Genomic DNA, 18,856 nt, shown 5'->3' on the forward strand with positions numbered 1-18,856 from the left:
ACTACCCCATTCTGTTGAGGAGTATGTGGACAGCTGCTCTCATGAATTATCCCCATTGATTCAAACAAAGTTCTACAATCCTTGTTGAAGAATTCAGTCCCATTGTCTGATCTAATCTTCTTGACAGACTTATTAAATTGATTATGAACCAAAGTAAGAAAACATTTAAGTGTAACAAAAACATCACTCTTCAATTTCATCAAAAATACCCAAGTCATTCTTGAATGGTCATCAACAATAGTCAGAAAGAACCTAAAACCAGCATGTGTAGGAGTTCTATATGGCCCCCAAACATCTACATGAAGTAAATCAAAAACAGCATATGATTTTGACAAACTTGTAGGAAATGGCAATCTAGTTTGTCTAGCTAATGGACATACTGGACAATTATTACATGCTTCTTCATCAGTAAACTTGGGAAAAAAGGAAAATTGCTTCAATATTCTCATTGGAGGATGGCCAAGTCTATTGTGCCATATAATACCTTCTGATTTCTCTGTTTGTTCCTTTAAACCTTGCTCTCCATGTCTGACATGGGCTGAAAAATGACTTGAAAAGTAATAAAGGCCTTCCCTCTCTTCACCAGTCCCCTTCACCTTCCCATCGAAGAGGTCCTGAAACACACAGTGCTTAGGAAAAAAGGTTACAGAACAATTTAGTTGCCTGGTCAATTGAGATACCGAAAGTAGATCAAACTTAAATTCAGGTACAACCAACACATTTTTTAAAACATCACCAGTTGATAATCTGCAACTACCAGTATTCGCAACTAAGGTAGATTGACCATTTGGAAGATGCACTTTCTTATTTGTACATGCACTAGATTGTGATAGTTCTGTTAAACTTTTAACACTGTGAGTCATATGGCAAGTCGCACCAGAATCCACTATCCATTCTACATTAGCAATTGGCAAGTTACTACTATTTGTTGTTGGAAAAACATCAGTGGAAATACCTGCCATATGAGCACTAGCAGTATTGGCCATAGGAGATTTTGCTATATGCTGCTCCTCCTTATCAATATGATCATTATTTCCTCCAGAAGTGTTGGTTGATGGTGGTTTGTTAACTGAACCTTGGCATGGATATGTTGAACTATGATCCATAAATCCAAATGCATCTCTAGGATTGTCAACATAAGCATGATTAACAATGTCTCTCCCATTATTTCCTGCACCTGTTGATCCTCCTGATCCAAGTTTTTTCTTGAACTTCCAATCAGCTGGATATCCAATGAGCTTAAAACATATATCCTTAGTGTGTCCATGTAACTTGCAATAATCACAAAAGAGATGCCAATTTTTTTTTTGCCTGGGATATCCACCATTATTTCCACTATTACTTCCAGATCCATTACTTCCAGATCCATAATATCCACCATTACTTCCAGATCCATTATTTGTGTATCCACCTTTCCCAGTGTACATAGCCATTGGATCATTCGAAAACTGATTATTTCATCTATCATTATACAATGATTCATTCAGATTATGAGTTCCTCGTCCTCTGTTAGCATACAAAGCCATTGATTCATTTAGATCACCACCAATTCTAGATCCTGCTGTTACTCGTTGGCTTTCATCAGCTACTATCATGGCATAAGCTTTACTTACACTAGGCATGGGATTCATCATTAAAATTTGACTACGAGCATGACTGTATACCTCACTTAATCCCATCAAAAACGCAAACAATCGTAAGAACTGTAAGTGATCAACATACGTCCTAGATTTATCACAGTTACAAGTAGGTGGAGGAACCAACGCATCAAATTCATCCCATAAGAGGCGTAATTTTGTGAAATACCCTGAAACTGTCATATTACCTTGATTAAGTGTGCAGATTTCGCGATGGAGTTGATAGCTTCTAGATCCATCAACTTTGTTGAATCTTTCATTCAGATCTGCCCAGACCATAGCTGCGTCTGATGCATATACAATTCCACTCAATAGCTCCTTGGATACTGTGTTCATGATCCATGCTAACACAAATGCATTACACTTCTCCCACTGCTCCTCTAATGCTGAATTATAATCTGTTTTTCGACATGTTCCTAGAACAAAGCCGAGCTTACTTTTTGCCCTAAGATTAATCATCAAAGATCTGCTCCATAGTGAGTAGTTCTCAGTTCCTGTGAGTTGAACAGAAGTTAATACACTACCTGGAGTATCAGATGGATGAAGATACAGGGGGTGATTTCGATTTTTTTCAATTCCATCAATAGTATCAGCTGAAACCCCAGCTACACTTCCTTCTGATGTTGTTTCCACCATCTTCTTCAACCTGTGATGATGGCTTAAACTCTGAAAATAGGACTCAAGATCGAATAATTGTGAATCTGAATCTCAGATTCAAATGCTCTGATACCATGAACAAATATGAACAGAGTAGAAGAGAGAAAATCAGTTTGGGAATTTTCTGATTTGTATATATGAAAAACTGACTTACAAAGATGAAGTATGGTACTATATATACATGTGGAATGTATTGACTAACTTCTAACTAACCCAACTAACTCATTAACAAATTAACTAACTCCTAATTAACTAACTAACCAACAGATTAATTATTCCTTTAATCCTGTATTATCTCCAATACTTTTAGTTAACATAATGCCTCTATATATAGCTTATTGCTTGGTTCAATTTTTGTCAACAACAAATCAATCCTCAAATTCACTTCACAAGACTTTAGCTATCACAACTTCTTTCCTCTTCACTAAAAGCTAATCATATACATATTTCTTGGCATTTGGGCCAAACTATTCATTGTTTCTTGAAGTTGTTTCAAAATGGATATGGTGATGAAGTTGGGAGCAACAAGTGGGGTGGTGATTTTTACCAAGAGTAATTGTTGCATTTCTCACAGCATCGAAACCCTAATTCGTAGTTTTGGAGCAAACCCTACAATTTACGAGCTCGATACACATCCAAATGGGAAGCAAATGGAGAAGGCATTGATGGAGCTAGGGTGCCAACCAAGTGTGCCAGCAATATTTATAGGGAAAGAGTTAGTTGGTGGTGCTAATGAGATAATGAGCCTTAATATAAGGGGCAAGCTTAAACAATTGCTCATTAGGGCTAATGCCATTTGGGTATAGAAATTATAACAATGACTTGGTATAGCATGTCTTAAGAGTTTTGACAATAAATCAACCCCATTTGTAGAGTTTCTTTTTAGCTTTTTAGCAAAGGTTTCTATGCAGCAAAGGTTGTGTTTTTCTCCCATTTTAATTTGCTTTTTGATGTTATACTAAAAAATGTCATAGTTTGGTCATAGCTTGTGGCTATTTTACTTGTTCACAGCTGATGACATGAAAGTTCATAACAATAAACATATCTTTATGTATTGAATTTTAATAAAGTATCAATAATAGTTTATATATATACTACTTTATAATGGCTACACCTGTTATGTTCTACTATCATTTTTACAATATACTTTCGATATCATATGCGTTGGCTTAGTTAGTAAGCCTAACAAAAAAATGTTTCAGTCTTGTCTGACTCTATTTCATTTAGCATAAATTTTAAGAATCACGTAATTTTAATATGAAATTACAATGTATTCCTCTTTAGTTTGTAATTACATTGATCTCTTAAAAAGTAACACAAATCGGATACATAATATGTAGCTCGGGTACATTAAAGAGTATCTCGAATACATTATAACATAAACCGGATACATAATATGTATCTAGAATGTATTAAAAACTAATTCGGATACATTAAAAACTAGCTTGAATACATTATAAAATATAGCGGACACATAATATGTAGCTCGGGCTCAGATTCATCAATATGTAGTTCGAATACATTAAAGAAATAAGAAATTTTAAAGATTTTTAGAAATAAAAGAAAGAGTATTGAAAATAAGGGAAACATAAATGTGTATTTCAGTAATTTTTCCATATATCGATGGAACTTTCCAGGAAAGATTGAGATCGTAAATAGGTTGGGAGTAGGGGTGAGAGTAGTTTGGGTAATCACGAATTGAAATTCAAAATTTGTTCAATTTTTGGTTTGTGGATAAGATTTTAGAATCTCAGGTAACTAATGAATATAAATTAATTATATTAATATATAATTTACTACTTTTTGTACAAAAAGAAAAAATCCCCTCCCCATTTCCCAAACCTCAACCCCAATTTTACTTTTTTTGTTTTTTGTTTTTAAAAAAGAATTAAGTTGTAATTTTTTTGGTTTTTAGATTTGGTACTTCAAATTTTTGAATATTTTGAAAATATTATATTTTATATGTAATCATACCATTAAACATTAATCCATTACACATCTCCAATATTAATATGTCCAATAACATATATATATCCATTAGATTAATTAATTAGTCTCCTTGTTTAATTAGTATTTTTGTCATGAATTATATAAACCCTTAACATCCCCATATGTAGGACAATAACCAATGTGCATGTATATTCCATACATGAATATAATGAGACTTAAAGATCGAGTCCGGAGCCTAAAGGGTATAAAATATTAATAAAAATTCCAAAATAGTATATGAATTTTTATTTAAACTAAAAGGAAAGAGCAGCGACGTCGCCGCCGAAAAAGCAAAATTGCTGCGCAGCAATTTACAAAATTTGAATTTTTTTAAAAGTTTTTTTTTTAAAGAAATCGCTGCCTTGGTAGCGATTTCCAAAATAATTTTTTTTAATGATTTTTTATTAAATCGCTGCCTAAGCAGCGATTTCTTTAACTTTTTTTTAAAAAAAATTTATTTGAAATTAAAAACAAACAAAAAAAGATAAATTAAGAGCAAATTGCTGCAAGTGCAGCGATTTGTCTCCAAATTTTTTAAATATTTTTTTAAATCAAATTTTTTTTAAAATTTTGATTACTAATTTTTAAAAATCATTAAAAAAAATTATTTTGGAATAAGTGGTAAAAAAATTTAAAATTAAAATTTCTAAAAAAGTTTTAAAATTCTATTTTAAAATTTTTAAAATAATTTTTTTAAAAAAAAATTGATTTAAAAATATATTTAAAAAATTGGAGACAAATCGCTGCACTTGCATCGATTTGCTCTTAATTTCTCTTCTTCTTTTTTTTTATAATTTCAAATAAAAAATTTTAAAAAAAAATTAAAGAAATAGCTGCTTAGGCAGTGATTTATTAAAAAATCATTACAATTTTTTTTTAAAAAAATAATAATCAAATTTTGCAAATCGCTGCTATTGCAGCGATATTGCTTTTTCCGGCGAGCGAAATCGTTGCTCTTCTAGCGATTTTGCCCTTTTGGTTAAAATAAAAATTTATATACCGTTTTAGAATTTTTTTAACATTTTATACCCTTTAGGCTCCGGACTCCTCAAAGATCATAGACCTTAATAGATTTTATTTTATTTTCTTAGATCCAAAAATGTGTCACACAACTAACTAGCTAAAATGATAATATATGTGGCCTTTCGAGGTAGCAAGGGTGCATTTTATTCTATACCAAAACGAATTTTTAATATATCAACCAAACTAGGAGAAGCTTCAAAAAATTCTCTAAGGGTACGGATCATATAATGTGGATTTGATTTCAACAACACGTCTATATGAGGATATATATTCTTAAAAATATTTTGCACTTTTTTTCTCCTGAAATAAAAAATTAAAAGGACTTTAATTTAGTGAGCTTACAATGTTCTTGGAATATTTTAAAAGTGATAGATTTTGTTCTTTTTACTTTCAGCTTGAGTATGTTATGCTACTTTAGATTTTAGATAAGCCATGCAATATGCTGTTATTTTCATACAAGTGTAATGAAGAACAATCTAGATATATCATATCATCAAGTTGTAATTCTTAGCAATTTTCACCTTTTTTTTTTTTGCCTTTTTAGTTAACATAATACCTCTATATATAGCTTCATGTTTGGTTCAATTTTCTCAACAACAAATCAAGCATCAAATTCACTTCACAAAACCTTTAGCCTTCACAACTTCAAATTTCCTCTTCACTAAAAGTTATATACATATCTTGGCATTTGGCCAAACTAAACTATACTGGTCATTTCTTGAACTCATATAAAACATGGATATGGTGATGAAGTTGGGATCATCAAGCGCGGTGGTAATTTTCACCAAGAGTAGTTGTTGCATTTCTCACAGCATTGAAACCCTAATCCGTAGTTTTGGAGCAAACCCTACAGTTTACGAGCTCGATACACATCCAAATGGGAAGCAAATGGAGAAGGCATTGATGGAACTAGGGTGTCATCCAAGTGTGCCAGCAATATTTATAGGGAAAGAGTTAGTTGGTGGTGCAAATGAGATAATGAGCCTTAATGTGAGGGGCAAACTTAAACAATTGCTCATTAGGGCTAATGCAATTTGGGTATAGAAATTATAATAATGACTTGGTAGCAAGTCTAGGAGTTTTTGACAATAAATCAACCCCATTTTAATTTGCTTTCTAATGTTGTAAAAGAAGTTATACTTTGGTCTTAGCTAGTGGCTATTTTACTTGTCCACAGCTGATGGCATGGAAGAAGTTCATAGCAATGATCATATCTTTATGTATTGAATTTTAATAAAGTATCAATAATATTTTATACTCCTCATGTGGTTATATACATGTGTTATGTGTTATCATTTTTACATTTTGAGATTGAGCAAAGTCCATCATATGATGAAATAAACGATATAAATCTCTTATTAATGACCTCTAACACCTTTCCTTGAAGTATATCTTGATTCAAGATATCATATATAATAATCTCCAAATTATGTAGAGAAGCATTGAAGAATTTGTTTGTGTATGATCATATCTCAGAGAGAACACACCTTTATTTGATTGATTATGTTCTTAACATGCACACATAAAAATTCTCTTTTGGATAAAGGATAGTGGTGTGATTCAATCTCAGAACTCTTATCTATGGTTTCAGAAGTGTATATTGTTAAAGATAGGGGTACATGAAGATAATGCAAAAATTAAACAATGTGGTACAACTGTGTCAGTTGTTAAATAGTTCAAATCACACTAGGACTAGGTCAATCGACTAGGCTACGAGTTATAGTCGTAGTAGTAGTCAAACATCTACTCTTGTAATTGTATTTGCATTGTAGTATAACTCTAAGTTAGCTAACTTAAGACTCCACAACCTTCTTGTTACAACTCATCATATATAAGAAGCATACACATATACTCGAAGATTTCATCTATCAATACGATCTTTGATTACACTAATTCGTTTACTTAAAAATTCTACATATATAACTATCTTATCGAAAAACATATCCCCAAAAAGTCAAAAGAGCCTAATATGTAGTAGGCTAGTTCCACTTTATGAATTTCAAGATGCCACATAAATTTTGTTTTTATTTAATTATTAATTAATTAAATATATAGTTGTTCTTAATTAATCCTGACTATTAATAAATGACCCATTCGAGTGCCTTCTTCTTATCCAATCAAAACAACTTGTTTCAATAAGAGACCATATGGTACATATTGCAAATATTCTTAGAGTACGGAGCCTAAAGGGTACAAAATATTAATAAAAATTTCAAAACGGTATATAAAATTTTATATTAAACAAAACGGCAAAATCGCTGCATCAACAGCGATTTACTTCCCCGGAAAAAGCAAAATCGCTGCAGAGGCAGCGATTTTGCAAAATGTGAATTTTTTTTTTAAAAAAATGAAATCGCTACCTAGGCAGCGATTTTTAAAAAAAGAATTTTTTTTTAAAAAAAATGTGGAAGTCGCTGCCTGGGCAGCGACTTGTATAATTTTTTTTTTTTAAATTTTTAATTTTTTTTCTTAAAATAAATGTGGAAACAATGTGGAAATTTTTTTTAAAGCAGCAATTTTATAAGATAAAAAAAAAGTTATAATATTTTTTTATAAAATTGCTACTTTAAATTTTATTTTTTTAAAATAATTATTTGTGGAAAATCGCAGCGATTTTCATATTTTTAAAAAAAATTATAAATTCGCTGAGCGATTTACATATTTTTTAAAAAAAATTATAAATCGCTGCGTAGGCAGCGATTTAAAAAATTTATAATTTTTTTTAAAATATGAAAATCGCTGCGATTTTCCAAAAATATTAACCAATTTATAAATTTATAAATTTTTTAAATCGCTGCCTACGCAGCGATTTATAATTTTTTTTAAAAAAAATATGTAAATCGCTGCGATTTTCCACAAATAATTTTTTTAAAAAAATAAAATTTAAAGTAGCGATTTTATAAAAAAAAAAATTATAACTTTTTTTTATCTTATAAAATTGTTGCTTTAAAAAAATCTTTTTTTTTTTAAATTTCCACATTGTTTCCACATTTTTTTAAAGAAAAAAATTTAAAAATTAAAAAAAAAATAAAAAAATTATACAAGTCGCTGCCCAGGCAGCGACTTTGCACATTTCAAAATTTTTACTTCCGCATTTTAAAAAAAAAAAATTCTTTTTTTAAAAATCGCTGCCTAGGCAGCGATTTTCCTTAAATAAAAAAATTAAAATTTATAAATCGCTGCCTAGGCAGCGACTTTTTTTAAAAATAAATTAAAATCGCTGCCTAGGTAGCGATTTCATTTTTTTAAAAAAAAAATTCACATTTTGCAAAATCGCTGCCTCGGCAGCGTTTTTGCTTTTTCCGGGGAAGTAAATCGCTGTTGATGCAGCGATTTTGCCGTTTTGGTTAATATAAAATTTTATATACCGTTTTGAAATTTTTGTTAATATTTTGTACCCTTTAGGCTCCGTACTCAATATTCTTACCTACCTATAAAAGTTTTGAATTTTGAGGTGACATATGAATGAAATCTTCTAGCCTTTAATAGGAAGATTTGTTATTTTTCCCTTTTTTGCAATCGCAGAGGAATATTATTTTCCCATTTGCACAAAATAATATTACACGTTATATTTTAGAGCCTAAATCCTTTGCTTTAGGCCCTCAAAATTTTAGAGCCTAAAGCCTTTGCTTTAGTGGTTTGACCACCTAGGCGGCCGTGATTTTTAGGTCCACGTACTTTGAATATTATTTAATTATGAAATAAAAAGAAGTCTCACACATTTATCGTATATATAGTGACCTTAATGAGGTAAAATAGAGTACTAAGATAATATGTGACCTTTCGATGTAGTAAGGGAGAATTTATTTGAATGAGAATATAGAACAACTCGTACTACGTACATTCCCTTTCTTTATCGAATGATTTTATTCTATACCAAAGGGAATTAATATTAACCAAGTTTATCACATAGCAATCAAACTTTGATTTTAACAGTATGTCCTATGAGGATATATTCTGAAAAAAAAATCATTTTTTTTCTCCAAACAAAAGTAAGATTCTATTGGAAAATATCATTCCAGCTGGATATAATATAGATTTATTTTTCTTTTTGTAGATACTTTGTTTTCAAGGGGGCATTCACAAAATATATTTTGTTCTTATAGTGTTGCTAATTAATCGATTTGGGTACAAACTAAAAAAGCAACATCTATAATTATTGATACATATATAAGTCAACGTTTTATAAATTTGGTTAAAAGCAATAACAAAGAGATTGATAAAAATGTTTGATCTCTAATGATTTAATTTAAAGATGAAGTGGTCGTACAATTCAACCTGTTCAAACGAAATTGTTTATTTTCTCAAAGAGAAAACTGCCTTAAATATACAAATCAAACCAAGATAGAGATCATAGTGACATTGTAATATAATGTTCTTGGGATATTTTAAAAGTGATAGATTATATTCTTTTCATTTTCTGATTGAGTATGTTATGCTACTATAAAATCCAGATAAGGCATACAATATGCCCTTATCATACAAGTGTAATCAAAAGAACAATCTAGATATATCACATCATCAACTTGTACCAATTTTCATCTTCTTTTTTTTTTCTCTTTTAGTTAGCATAATGTCTCTATATATAGCTTCATGTTAGGTTCAATTTTCTCAACAACAAATCAACCCTCAAATTCACTTCACAACTTCTTTCCTCTTTAGTCTTTACTAAAAGCTATATACATATATATCTTGGCATTTGAGCCAAACTACTAATTAATTATTTCTTGAAGTTGTTTAAATATGGATATGGTGATGAAGTTGGGAGCAACAAGTGGGGTGGTGATTTTCACCAAGAGTAGTTGTTGCATTTCTCACAGCATTGAAACCCTAATTCGTAGTTTTGGAGCAAACCCTATAATTTACGAGCTCGATACACATCCAAATGGGAAGCAAATGGAGAAGGCATTGATGGAGCTAGGGTGTCAACCAAGTGTGCCAGCAATATTTATAGGGAAAGAGTTAGTTGGTGGTGCAAATGAGATAATGAGCTTTAATGTGAGGGGCAAGCTTAAACAATTGCTCATTAGGGCTAATGCCATTTGGGTATAGGAAATTAATTAATTAATAAATTGACTAGCTATGTATATAGCAATTGGTCTAAATGTTTTGATGGTAAATTTACCAAGTAATACAGATACTCTTTTTGTTTTCTCTCATAATTTGCTTCTTGATGTATAAATAAAAACTACTAATACTTTGGTCATAGCAAGTCTTTTCTTTTTGCAATCTAGTGATGATATGGGTCAAGTCGAAACCTCCACAGGAACCTTCATGGGTAACAACTTATATTATTCACATTTGAGGAAACTGACAAAAATTTCACCTTTAAGTTCTCTTATTACCATTATTCCCTATTAATTTTACAAATTTCCAAAATTCCTCTTCTTCTTTTTTGCATCAGATTAATGTATCTCGCAAGATTAATGTATCAGCGCATCAGATTAATGTATCTCAACCATCAAATTAGTGTATCATGTGTAAATTGTACATCATATTAGTGTATCAAATATAAAATGTAATGTATCTTACTTAACGATTAATGTATCTCGCGTATCAGATTAATATATCAACGCTTGTATTATTGTATCAGTTTAAGGAATTTCTGTAATTATAAACTTATGAGGAACAAATGATAATTTTGCCTTAAAAATATGTGAGATTTCTGTCATTTGGCCTTTATTTAATAATCTATGTATAATGAAGTGGAGATTTCGATTTAATTAATTTTGTTAAGACATTAGAAGAATTTAATAGAGAAATTAGCATCTTTATGTATCGTTATGGAACTTGTTGATTTGTTGGAATGACATTCTTTACATACAAAAGGTACAACTTGTTCTAACAGGCTAAAGACCACATGACACACATATTGCAAATATTCTTATATTAAAAGTTTTGACTTTTGGTGACATACATGAATGAAATCTTCTTGCCATCAATAATAAATTCCTCACTTCCATCTTTTGCATGCAATGGCATGGGGAAACTTTTTTTTTTCAATTCGGTATCCGGTATTACGTACTTGGGGAAGGATTAATTTGAATCTGCATCGGAATGTTTTATTTTGAGAGCAAACATTCCCTACGAAATACTATTTCATAATTTATATATATTTAGGGCTTAAATTCAAAATCTCTAACTGCTCCAGTCGTATAATTATTTCTTTCACAAATTTGACATAGGTTTGCTTGCGTATCTTCTTCTCTCATATCGTACTCTCTCAATATGCACTATTCAAATTTGGTGGGAAAAAAATACGTAAAGATAATTATAAAGATAAATAAAAAATAAAAAAAACAGCCTTTCTTCATTTAAATTAACATATCTGAAATCGAGGCATATATAAATATATTTGTCATAGCTACGAAAAATGTCTAAAGTTGGATCTTGCCAAGGATATATATTATAACTTCATTAAAAAAAGTAGATTTTACGTAAATCACATGGTTTTAATATGAAATTACAATTTATGCCTTGTAATTATATTAATTTCTTAAAAAGTAACACAAACCGAATACATTAATATGTAGCTCGAGTACATTAAAGAATATCTCACAAACATTATAATGTAAACTGGATACATAAAAACTAGCTCGGATATATTATAAAATAAACTGAATACATAATATGCAGATCGGATACACTAAATGATGGCTCGGACATATTAATAGGTAGCTCGGATATATTAAAGAAATAAGAGATTTTAAAATTTTTAAAAATAGAAAGAGATATTGAAAATAAGGGAAAGATAACACGTGTATTTCAGTAATTTTTTCGTTGAAGAAACTATATGAAATAACGCCTTTTCAAGACACACCTTTGAAAGTACACATGCAATTAAAGGTTACATTTTGATACCTTAAGAGTAATACGTTAAATATGTGGCCCTTCGAGGTTGTAAGGGATTGAGCATTTTTTTTTCATACATTAGTAATTGTACTAGATTCCTTCTTTTTTTTTTTTTGATATTTACTTTATACTAATGGGAATTTTAATTAAATTTGTGTATGGTACAGATCGTATAATTAATGTGGACGTGATTTCAACAACACGTCTATATGAGGATATATATTCTTTTAAAAGATTTCTTTTTCTTTTTTTTTCCCAAATTAAAAGTAATATTCTATTGTAAAATTTAATTCCAGCTGGACATATAGATTTATTTTTTCCTTGCATTGTTTTCAAGAGTGCATTACATTTTGTTCTTATCGGAACTTAATGGAAAATGCAACATTTATAATTCTTGTAACGTCGATCTTGATTCTTGATTATATTATATACACTTAAATTTCATGATTACATAAATTATCGAAACATACAGGTCAACATTATATGAATTATTGAAAAATATTTAGTATTAATTAGGAAATTTAGATTTGTTGTTAAATAAATAAGGGTGTGCTTAGTCAGTTCCTTTTCGGTTAGCTACTTAGGATGAATCACACAGAGGCAATCTCAAACATAAGAATACAATATTTTTTAAGAGACAGAAGGCCTAAGAGAGATGGGGAACTTCTCTCCTATAAATCTTCTTTGCACGAGCTTCTGTAAGCCCCAAAACAGACTCCAATTACATGTGTGAAGCATCGTGCCATTTCAAATCAAACAAGTGAGGAAGCCATATCTTCATAAGCAGACGTGTCAGTCTAGCTTTCAATTAGATTGATCTCTAACGATTTAAGTTAAAAATGAAATAGTTACATACTTTAACATGTTGATACGAGAATGTTGTTTTCGAAAAGAGAAAATTGCATTAAAAACACAAACCACACCAAGCAAGCGAATTCTTTTAAAATATATATATGTGAAAAATGAAAATCTAAAAGGACTTTAGTGGCCTTACAATGTTCTTGGAATATTTTAAAGATGTGATAGATTATATTCTTTTTATCTTCAATTTAGTTTTGTTATGTCCTTATCATACAAGTGATCAAGAACAATCTAAATAAATCCATATCCACAACAATTTTCACCTTTTATCTCTCTTTTTTAGTAAACATAATGCCTCTATATATAGCTTCACGTTAGGTTCAATTTTTTCAACAACAAATCAAGTCTCAAATTCACTTCACAAACTTTCATATATACCATTTCTTGTATCCATCACAATTTCTATTTTCCTCTTCACTAAAACCTATAAATCTTGGCATTTGGCCAAACTCTAATCATTTAAGTTTCTACTTCAAACATGGATATGGTGATGAAGTTGGGAGCATCTAGCGCGGTGGTGATTTTCACCAAGAGTAGTTGTTGCATTTCTCACAGCATTGAAACCCTAATCCGCAGTTTTGGAGCAAACCCTATAGTTTACGAGCTTGATACACATCCAAATGGGAAGCAAATGGAGAAGGCATTGATGGAACTAGGGTGTCATCCAAGTGTACCAGCAATATTTATAGGGAAAGAGTTAGTTGGTGGTGCAAATGAGATAATGAGCCTTAATGTGAGGGGAAAGCTTAAACAATTGCTAATTAGGGCTAATGCCATTTGGATATAGGAATTAATAAAGATTATATATATGTAGCAAGTGTACTAGGTCTAGGAGTTTTCATATAGTGAGACTTTTAGCTTTGATCTTTGTAATTTCCTTCACATTGTGAATAATGATTAATCTTGATGTATAAATAAAGTTATAATTTGGTCATACCTAGTCTTTTCTTTTGGAAATCTAGGCAATTTTTCTTTATCCACAGCTTATAACATGCATGAAGACACTACGTTGAAAATATCATTAGCGGCAATTAATACTTAATTGCCGCTAAATATGTATTTCACTCTTTGTATATGTCTTTAAAGACTTTAGCCACATTGGTTCTAATGACACTTAAGTAATGTCGATAAAAACTTTAACACTCTTTATTAATGTCAATACTTAATGCCGCTAAAAGTTCTTTTTTGTTGTACTGACATCATGTTTATGTGTAGCTTGTGCCAATATTAATTACAAAATTTTAAATGAAGTTAATATATTTTGTGATTGAGTTTAAATTATGCACATCGTAGGTACAAAGATTTTTTGTTATATAGTATCGAGACTCAAAATATATTTACATATAAATCTTTTAAAATATGGAATTTGCAAAAAATAAGACAAGTCATAGATATATACTAAAATTACTACACATATAACAATAATCCGATGATGCAAAAATATCCTTTTTTTTCTTTTTTTGGGAATAAATACTTATAGACGTATATACATATGCTGTTGAAATCAAGTTCACATAATTATCCGTACCAAAAGTATAGAAAAAAAGTACCACAAAAATTTCGATGCTTCTTCAAGCTAGTTTGGTTGATAAATAATGACTAACTTGGTTCAAATATCCTTTAATATATTCAGGAATAAAGTAAATTACTTGATCAAGAAAGGGAATATATAAAGTACTATGCCAATTTTATCATCACAATATATTCTCACCCATTATAATAAAAACTCCTTTACAAATTCGAAAGGTCACAATTTTTTATTACATCAAGTTATTCCTCTAGTTCATTTTATGCTACGGCCGTATTTGTGTTGTATGATTTTTTTAAAAAAAATAAAAAAAACTTTTGAAATCTGTAATTTTAAACATGTCAAGAATTAATGGATGTTCTTTGAGACAACCTAAAACAATAGATCTAGAGTTGCAATCGACTCCATAGAGGAATTAAATTTTCTAAATAACACTCTCCCCATCCAGAATTGTTTGTCATATTGCGCTTATCGAAAGTCAATTTGTCTAATTCTCAAAGGTAAATTAAATCACATTTATTCGATATTATAATTAAAAAATTAGATATTCTAAAACTATATGAAAAGTACTATAAGTTACAATTTTTTGCATATTAATATGATGAAAAAATTCATTTAGGAAGCAAAATATAGTAGCGGATCTACTGGCTAAATATATAGCATTATATATCTCGTGTTTGCTTATAACTCTAGAAATAACGCGAACAGAAAACAAATTTAAAATTTAAATTTACTGAGTTCTTGATTCTAAGATAATGACCTCATCAAGTGTTAATAATTGGGCGTTGAGTTTTTTTTTTAAATACATATTTAGTAAAATTTTAATGCATATACAGGGTTTGAAAAAAAAAAGTTACTTCAATATACAAGCCTACTAGGTTGTGTGTGCAAGAACAACCTTAGGAATGTGATATGAATTAATAATGCATAAAATGGTATGGACAAAACATACCATTAATTATTATATCAAAAAAATACATTAACAACAAAAAATGGAGATAAAAAGGTGAATAAAAGAAAACCTCACATATCTAAGTCTTTCACTGCCCAAAAATGACATCATGACCTAGAAATTAATTTAGCTTATCAAATTTCAATCTTGTAAATCTCTCTCGAGCCTGATTTTTTTCCATCAGTCCAAGTCTTAGTGGACAGAGTTATCCAGTACCTCTGTTGATGTAGGTAGCACAAAATCTATAGTCGAGGTGTGCATAAGTTGTCCTGACCCGTGGTTATTTTAAAAAAGATTACAAGCAAATATCTTTTATACCCAAATTGCATTAGCCTTTATGAGCAATTGCTTGAGCTTGCCTCTAATATTGAGACTCATAATTTCATTAGAACCTCCAACTAACTCATTTCCAATGAACACAACAGGCACAATTTGTTGACACCCTAATTCAACCAATGCCCTCTCTAATTCCTTCCCATTTTGAAGTCTATCAAGCTCATAAACAATAGGGTTTGCTCCAAAATTGCGAATTAGGGTTTCGATGGTATGAGAAATGCAACAAGTGCTTCTACTGAAAATCACCACTGGACTTTGTGCTCCCAACTTCATCACCATTTCCATAATGTTTTTAAGTCTTTTGTGAAAGATATATTTTTATTGGAAGAAAAATATGTGAAGGAAACTAGAAGAGAAAAGGCTTTTTGTGTATTGAGTTTGTTGATTTGATATGGTTATTTCAATTGGAGGGAGCTATATATAAGGGTTAAATTAAAAGATGAAAATATTCCTATATATAAATAAAAGAGCAAAAAAAAAAGATAAAAAAAAAAAGATATACTTTTTATCATTTGTACGATAAATGAAACTGCATCACATTCTACAATCTTGAAAATCAGAATGGAATATAACTACCTTTTAAATATCCTCCTTATGATCTTTGAGCACTTTATGTGTAACGTAGATAAAATGACTAACATTCCAAAAATACTATCAAATTCTTGGTTAAATAGCTCATAGCTGATAAGAGTTTTCTCATAATTTATCTATAATCCATTAATTAATGATTTAATTATTTAGAGATAAAATTTGTCTGTTAGCTAATTTTTTTTATTGAGCTATATATAGTCCAACATCGTAACCTAAGTCATAAACCATCAAAAGAATCATTGCTTTACCATTTAATTTTACATACATTAGAAATTAAGTGTAGAAAATTAGATTTACACCCCATATTAATATTCATTAACAACTAAATATGTACAATACAACACGGATATAGTATTAGAACATCTGGTCTTAGGACGCCAGTTAGTAGTTTAGTCATATTAGGATTGTCTTACTAGTTCAGCAGTTATTATTTAATTAGATTACTTTAGTTCAGTTCGTTTAGGAGTCTTATTACTTTCCTTGTAACTCTATTTAATAACTTGCTGCCTTCATTAATAAATGAACATTCAGTCTTTATATGGTATCAGAGCTCTTCACGCTCTAAAGAGTACGATCCAGTTTTTTTTTCTCCTCACGCAGATCAGCAACAATAACCAACAACAGTCTTTATATATAGGCAATATTAATATATATGCTCACTCCGTTTTATTTTATGTGTCATAATTTAATTGGATACACGAAGTTGAAGGAAATGGTTTGGATCTAATGCTTTTGAAATATTCCAAATATATAGTGCATCAAATACAAAAGGATCTCAAGCAAGAAAGAGAGGGTCGATTGGTACTTCCAAGTTCCAAAGGCCATATGCTTTTTGGGGGTGACAAGGATGATAGATCCAGGCCCAATTTCTTATGTGGGCAAAGTGTGGGGTGGGGCGGGGTGAGTATTATATCATGAAATAACTTTTGAAGTCGAATCAGACACCTACACTAAACACCGTGCATGAAGAAAGGAATATGCAAGGACATTTATGAACTCGAATATTTACTTAACAAACTCCTTTCAGACCGGCCCGATCTAGCCTCCCAAGTACAAAAAAGTTATATCCTTCCAATCACTAAAAGTATATGAACGCAAACTTTCATCTTCTTTAATTAAAAATTTTAAATTTGAGCTTTGACAGTAAAGACGATATATTCCTTTTTTTTTTGTGATGCAAATCTTAATAAGCCGTACAGTTGGTTCTAGATACCTAATAGTTCTTTGTGGACATGTTGCAATAAGGTCCATGCAAATCGTACTTTATTACAAAGTACAAAAGGTGAAATAATATATAGGACAAATTAAGAAAGAGGGTACAGTATATATACTAGGACATCCTTATCATAAAGTGATTCTCACTCAGAAAAAAAATTTATATAAGAAAAAAAAAAGTTATATGCTACCTCGAAAGGCCAAATATTACTTGTTCCTTTGTTTCATTTTATGTAACATCGTTTTTAATGAGCAAAAGGATTAAATATGTACATATTTATTATTTGTTTGTAGTCTTGAGATCTTATATATTATTGTTAGCTATTAAACTATGCTAAAAATTTGTTCTTATTTACAAATCAGAATCAAGTAATATTTTTTAAATTTCATATTGATACGAGCTATGTCACATAATTTGAAACGATGACATTCGTTTATATGCATGTGTGATGGAAATTTTGACAATGTAACGTGGAGTCATGGCGTCTCAAAAGCTATATGCCTTTATGCTCTTAAAAAGGTGTGATCCTTTACAAGTTGCATTTTTCTATTACTACTTTCCAAAAGAGAACATGAATAAAATATGATGCTAAAGAAAAGTCTCTTCTTTTTTTTTATCGCTCCGGAGCCCGATACAATGTGTTGGACCTGACTAAATTTTGATTTACGCATTGCAAGATTCATTTCTAGAGGGGACACTTTCAACTGAATTTTTTTTCATTCTTAGATGGTTGAATCTGAGACTTCTAACTAAGGTCGCATGTATCCAATCGTCCCACCACAACCTATTATTGGTATTATGCTAAAGAAAAGTTAATTGCATGGATTTGTTACCCATATGCTAATTAATTAAGTCAAAATCTAATCTTGAACCAATGTACTTAGGTCAATTGCAAAGAACTTTAGTCAAATCAAAATCTTTCTATTTTTTTTGGTTATATGATGTTATAGTCGTCAAACATCGTCACATAAAATAGAACAAATGGATTAATTATTTGACAGATTTGGTTGCTGCAATGAAATATGTAAAAGGCAATGAAATGAACCTCTAACTGATTCTCAACAGCTCAGTAGAGAGTAGAGACAGTATGCATCAGGCTAACCTAAAGATCCGCCCATCCAACTGATTAAACTTAATATACTAGTCGGCAGATGTATAATATATGTATACTACACGTATGATAAAATTATGTATAATCCATAATTTTCAGGTGA

The 18,856-nt window shown here is 30.2% G+C and overlaps 5 protein-coding genes across 5 annotated transcripts; 4 read left to right on the forward strand and 1 right to left on the reverse strand.

Moving 5' to 3' along the window:
* The first annotated feature begins 2,791 nt into the window (after window positions 1-2,791).
* Window positions 2,792-3,100, forward strand: LOC107016438 (monothiol glutaredoxin-S1-like). Its single transcript, XM_015216908.1, has one exon. The coding sequence runs from the start codon at window positions 2,792-2,794 to the stop codon at window positions 3,098-3,100; it is 309 nt and encodes a 102-aa protein (XP_015072394.1).
* Window positions 3,101-5,863: 2,763 nt separating this feature from the next.
* On the forward strand, window positions 5,864-6,582 carry LOC107017121 (monothiol glutaredoxin-S1-like). Its single transcript, XM_015217395.2, has one exon. It carries the CDS (start codon window positions 6,042-6,044, stop codon window positions 6,348-6,350), a length of 309 nt encoding a protein of 102 aa, XP_015072881.1. The 5' UTR covers window positions 5,864-6,041; the 3' UTR covers window positions 6,351-6,582.
* A 3,467-nt stretch (window positions 6,583-10,049) lies between these two features.
* On the forward strand, window positions 10,050-10,358 carry LOC107017158 (monothiol glutaredoxin-S1-like). Its single transcript, XM_015217434.2, has one exon. The coding sequence runs from the start codon at window positions 10,050-10,052 to the stop codon at window positions 10,356-10,358; it is 309 nt and encodes a 102-aa protein (XP_015072920.1).
* A 2,969-nt stretch (window positions 10,359-13,327) lies between these two features.
* Window positions 13,328-13,955, forward strand: LOC107017177 (monothiol glutaredoxin-S1-like). Its single transcript, XM_015217449.2, has one exon. The coding sequence runs from the start codon at window positions 13,498-13,500 to the stop codon at window positions 13,804-13,806; it is 309 nt and encodes a 102-aa protein (XP_015072935.1). The 5' UTR covers window positions 13,328-13,497; the 3' UTR covers window positions 13,807-13,955.
* Window positions 13,956-15,811: 1,856 nt separating this feature from the next.
* LOC107016439 (monothiol glutaredoxin-S2-like) lies at window positions 15,812-16,114 on the reverse strand. Its single transcript, XM_015216911.1, has one exon. The coding sequence runs from the start codon at window positions 16,112-16,114 to the stop codon at window positions 15,812-15,814; it is 303 nt and encodes a 100-aa protein (XP_015072397.1).
* Between the last annotated feature and the right edge of the window lie 2,742 nt (window positions 16,115-18,856).

The sequence above is a fragment of the Solanum pennellii genome, chromosome 4, assembly GCF_001406875.1.
Source record: "Solanum pennellii chromosome 4, SPENNV200".
NCBI lineage: Eukaryota > Viridiplantae > Streptophyta > Magnoliopsida > Solanales > Solanaceae > Solanum > Solanum pennellii.

Bases quoted from the DNA above. Each gene is read 5' to 3' on its own strand.
- LOC107017177 (XM_015217449.2), top strand. From the start codon at position 13,498: ATGGATATGGTGATGAAGTTGGGAGCATCTAGCGCGGTGGTGATTTTC.
- LOC107017158 (XM_015217434.2), top strand. From the start codon at position 10,050: ATGGATATGGTGATGAAGTTGGGAGCAACAAGTGGGGTGGTGATTTTC.
- LOC107016438 (XM_015216908.1), top strand. From the start codon at position 2,792: ATGGATATGGTGATGAAGTTGGGAGCAACAAGTGGGGTGGTGATTTTT.
- LOC107016439 (XM_015216911.1), bottom strand. From the start codon at position 16,114: ATGGTGATGAAGTTGGGAGCACAAAGTCCAGTGGTGATTTTCAGTAGA.
- LOC107017121 (XM_015217395.2), top strand. From the start codon at position 6,042: ATGGATATGGTGATGAAGTTGGGATCATCAAGCGCGGTGGTAATTTTC.